Raw genomic sequence first — 4,069 nt, forward strand, 5'->3', positions numbered from 1 at the left:
CTACTGTGTCCAGATCACAGTGGGGCTCTTGGAGGGCTGGTGGTTAGATTTATCCTAACCATGATACATTTCATTGTTTTAACCTCTTTGTTAAGGATTCCCTTTCCTTCTTTGAAATTTTTGAAATGTAAGGGAGAAACTACATAGTGTCTAGATTCAGAATATAAAGGACAAAGGAGCTGTGCCCACAAAGCTTGCCCTACTAGTGACAGAAAATGGGAACTCCTGATTTCCCCAAGCAACACGCTGCTTCCAGGGTACATCAGGCTCTTGGTTGCCTTGGCCAGCTGAGAAAGGCCTGCTAAGGCTGATAACAACCTGGAAGAAAGTTCCAGTAGGAAGCAACAAAGGGGATTCTCTAACGGGTCTCCTTGGTGGTGGCTTTGGGGGCGTGTGCACCTTGTCGCACAGCTGTTTACTGTGATTTAGACACTTTTCCCCAGAGGCCGATTGTTGCATCTGGGAGGATCGCTGGGTGACTAGGATCCATCGTGGACTCGTTTCCTGGATTTGGAGAAAGCACTAACATCGTGGCCAACAGCCCAATCAAAGGCCAGCACTGAGCAGGGAATGCGTTCTTGGTAACAGTACAGCAAACCTGTGTCTCCTGTCCTCATCGCCCTGCTAGGTCTAGCAGTTAGTTGGGGTTTGGGGCCCAGAGAAAGAACTTTACTTCATTTCCACTACGAGTCCCATGAAATGTAAAATCTTGTCCTGAGAATAATCACAGCACACAAACTGCACATGATCTCTGCAAAGAACCATTTATTAAATTCTAAATTTGTTATTTTCAACAATTACAAATTTATTTTCCCCACACCACATAGGAAATTACAGAATTAGCCATTAACTCAGGCAGCAGGCCACACAGTAGTAAGTGGTACATTAGTAGACATAGAATGATACAAGTGTTAGGATTCTTTTCCCTAGGGATAGGAAAATCTGTTGACAGTCAAACTCCCTCTAGGTTAAACCAAGACAGGCTAGTAAAACAGTGGGTGGTGCTGTGGGCTGAGCTCACCACTGTGCAACCTTTTTTTCCATAACAAGCTCTCCATGAGGACCCTCGGCGTCCGGAGGCAGGAGAGCCAAGTACATGGGGGTCTCTGCTCCTTCTTCCGGGCTTTTGGTAGCATTGGGTCCCGCCATGTCGGTTCTCACCCACCCTGGGCAGCAGGCATTCAGCAGGATCTTGTCTGCTTTCCTCTGCTCATTCAATTTCCTGGCCTGGATTCTGGACAGCACAGTGACACCAATCTTGGTCACTCCATATGCAGTATTGGGCCAGCCCTCCTTCTGGTGCACCCCATTCTTTGTGTCTTCCACGAACTTGTTCATGAGCCCCACCAGCTCCTCCTCCGTGATGGTCTCGCTGCGAAACTTCTTCTGCAGCTCTGGGCTACAGCCGCTAAGGGCTTTGACACTCATCATGCTGGACACGTTCACCACCCTGCCTGAAACACATCACAAGTCATTATGCGGAGACTGAAGACCAAAGCTGCTGGGATTCGAGACCAGAAAACTTGCTCTGGAGAAATAAATGTCAGAGAGAAAAGGATATAGACGGTGTGGTGATTGCCTAAGGAACTTCATCTGTGCCTTGCAGAACAGTCACTGAAGCAGGCATGTGGCCTGGGCAGGCGCGTCCTTAAAGGCCAGAGTGGACCAGAGTTTTGGAGTTCACAGACTGCTCCAGGAATCTGGATTAGAACAGGCTGGTGTTGAGAGGGAACTACATGTGCAAGTCCTCACTCTAAACCACACATTTCCATCTTGCTAAAAGTGGGTGTTTTGCTTTTTAAGGATTTATTTATTTTTATTGGAAAGGCTGATTTATAGAGAGGAGGAGAGACACAGAGGAAGATCTTCATTTGCTAGTTCACTCCCTAAGTGGCCGTAACGACTGGAGCTGAGCTGATCCAAAGTCGGAAGCCAGAAGTGTTCTCTGGGTCTCCCAAGCAGGTGCAGATTCCCAAGGCTTTTGTCCATCCTCTGCTGCCTTCCCAGGCCCCAGGCAGCGGAGCTGCTGGGATAGGAACCAGCACCCATATGGGATCCCAGCGTGTGCAAGGTGAGGATTTAGCCACTGAGTCATTGTGCAGGGCCTGCAGTTTTTCTGGCTGTGTGTGTGTAGGGAGTGGTGGCTCACCTCTAGTCCCATGACTGTAGTGTACAATTCACAACAAAGGAATATGCTAATGCGCTATGCTGGGAACAAAGAGCCAGGGAGGTTGGGCTAGGCAGTGACTTTATGCAAACCCCTGCAAAGCACAGTAAGAGCCAGCCTAACTTTGCCCCTGGAGGATTTCTCTCTCTCTCTTTTCTTTCTTGGAGTAGCTATCAGGGTTTGCAGACTGCTGCGAAAGCAAAGGGCTTAGGAGGTTAGCACTGGAACTGCACATGAAGACCTGTTATGCAGCTGAGATGCAGTGGGGTGGGGAAAGTGAACGGGCCCAGGGTCGCCAAGGTGACTCAGGTTGAAATGTGTTCTAGTTTGGGAGGTGGCATCAGGAGGAGAGGGAGGGGGAGGAAGAATTCCAGGAGTTTCCTAGGCAGGGGACAGATGCTAGGGGGATAGTGGCTGTCTATATGAAGCTTGTGTTAGCCTGAACAAGGTGACTCAGAGAGCAGAGGGCACAGGGTGGCATCCAAAGGACTTCCAATATGAGATAGCCATGGGAACAATAAAGAGCCTTGCTTGAGATACCGTGAGCTAAGAGCTGAGGGGTCAGAGGGCCAGCTGTGCAGAATGGAAACCCAGCGGGCAGTGCAGGAACAAGGACAGCACCTAGCAGGGGGCAGGCAGTGGACAGGTGCAGCTGGACCAGGGCAGTCAGAAGGGGCAGGTGATGAGAGCCCGGGTGGCAGGGCCAGCTCCTCGAAGAAAGGCCCGTGTGGGGTCCCCAGGAAGCTCACCTTGGGGTTTCATTAGAGGCAGCAGCTCCGCACACACATCTCGAGTGCCATAAAAGTTTGTCTTCATGGTCACCTCTGCTTGAACATGGAAGGGTGTGGTGTCCTGCACTTGGAGGACAGAGAGAACATGGTCAGTTAGCAGCAGCTGGAAGGTGCTACTGCATTCAGTAAAGCTGTGGATGAAATGGGTGACCTCTGAGTTAGCTTTGGATGTAGTCACAAGATTGTGCCACCCTATAGCCCTAGGTTTGATAACAGCCTCTCTGTGGGTGGTGACTCTGGGAGAGGCTGGGTGCAGCTGGCACACCTGGGCTCTAGTCATATTTCTTGCTTATTTCAGAATCAGTTTAAAATTGAACCATGCCCTAAAACCAATCACCTGGAACTGTGCCGCAAACCTCCCAGCCAAGCAAACTACAGGTGCTGGTAGCTGCTGGAGACGCCTCCCAGCCTTCCTTGCCTTCACAAGGTGCAGGGTCCAGCCCAGGCACCCTCAATCTCTACAGGTACAGCTCATTCTAGTGCAGGATGCGGGGCGGTCCAGCCCGTGTGCGCCCCAGTCCTTACTCTTGAAAGCAATGCCCGCGTTGTTGATCAGCACGTCCAGGCCTCTGTACTCCTTCTGGAGGAAGTCACGCAGGGCGCGGATGCTCTGCAGGTCGGTGATGTCCAGTTTGTGGAAGCGCGGGCTCAGGCCCTCCGCCTGTAGCTGCTGCACGGCCGCCTGGCCCCGTGACTCGTCCCGGGCCGTGAGCACCACGTCCCCGGAGAAGCGGCGACACAGGTCGCGCACGATAGCTAAGCCGATGCCCTTGTTGGCGCCGGTGACCAGCGCCACGCGACGGTTGGGCGACATGATTCTGCAGGGACCGTGGATCGCTGCGTAGACAACGGCGAAGCCTGCAGCGCCAGTGATGCCAGGAGGCCAACTGCGTGCTGCGTGCGCACCGAGGGGGACTGTGGGGCCCCGGGCTTGTGCGCAAGCGCATTTAAGCGCAGGCCCCGCCCCGATCCCCTTGGTTTCCAGTTACCGCCCTGTGGGTGGGTGCTCACACCAAAGGGAGGAGCTACCTGCTGGAACTTGCAGGGGCGCTGGTGAGAACCGCGGCTGTCTGGTAGCCTGGGACCGTGCAAGTTAACCACATTGAAGATC

The 4,069-nt window shown here is 52.6% G+C and overlaps 1 protein-coding gene across 1 annotated transcript; it reads right to left on the minus strand.

The window, feature by feature from the left end:
* Window positions 1-748: 748 nt before the first annotated feature.
* On the minus strand, window positions 749-3,804 carry LOC131479898 (carbonyl reductase [NADPH] 1). Its single transcript, XM_058661656.1, has 3 exons — window positions 3,484-3,804; window positions 2,917-3,024; window positions 749-1,454 (listed from the first exon to the last, which is right to left on the minus strand). Exons 1-3 carry the CDS (start codon window positions 3,770-3,772, stop codon window positions 1,018-1,020), a joined length of 834 nt encoding a protein of 277 aa, XP_058517639.1. The 5' UTR covers window positions 3,773-3,804; the 3' UTR covers window positions 749-1,017.
* Between the last annotated feature and the right edge of the window lie 265 nt (window positions 3,805-4,069).

The sequence above is a fragment of the Ochotona princeps genome, chromosome 3 (genome assembly GCF_030435755.1).
Source record: "Ochotona princeps isolate mOchPri1 chromosome 3, mOchPri1.hap1, whole genome shotgun sequence".
Lineage (NCBI taxonomy): Eukaryota > Metazoa > Chordata > Mammalia > Lagomorpha > Ochotonidae > Ochotona > Ochotona princeps.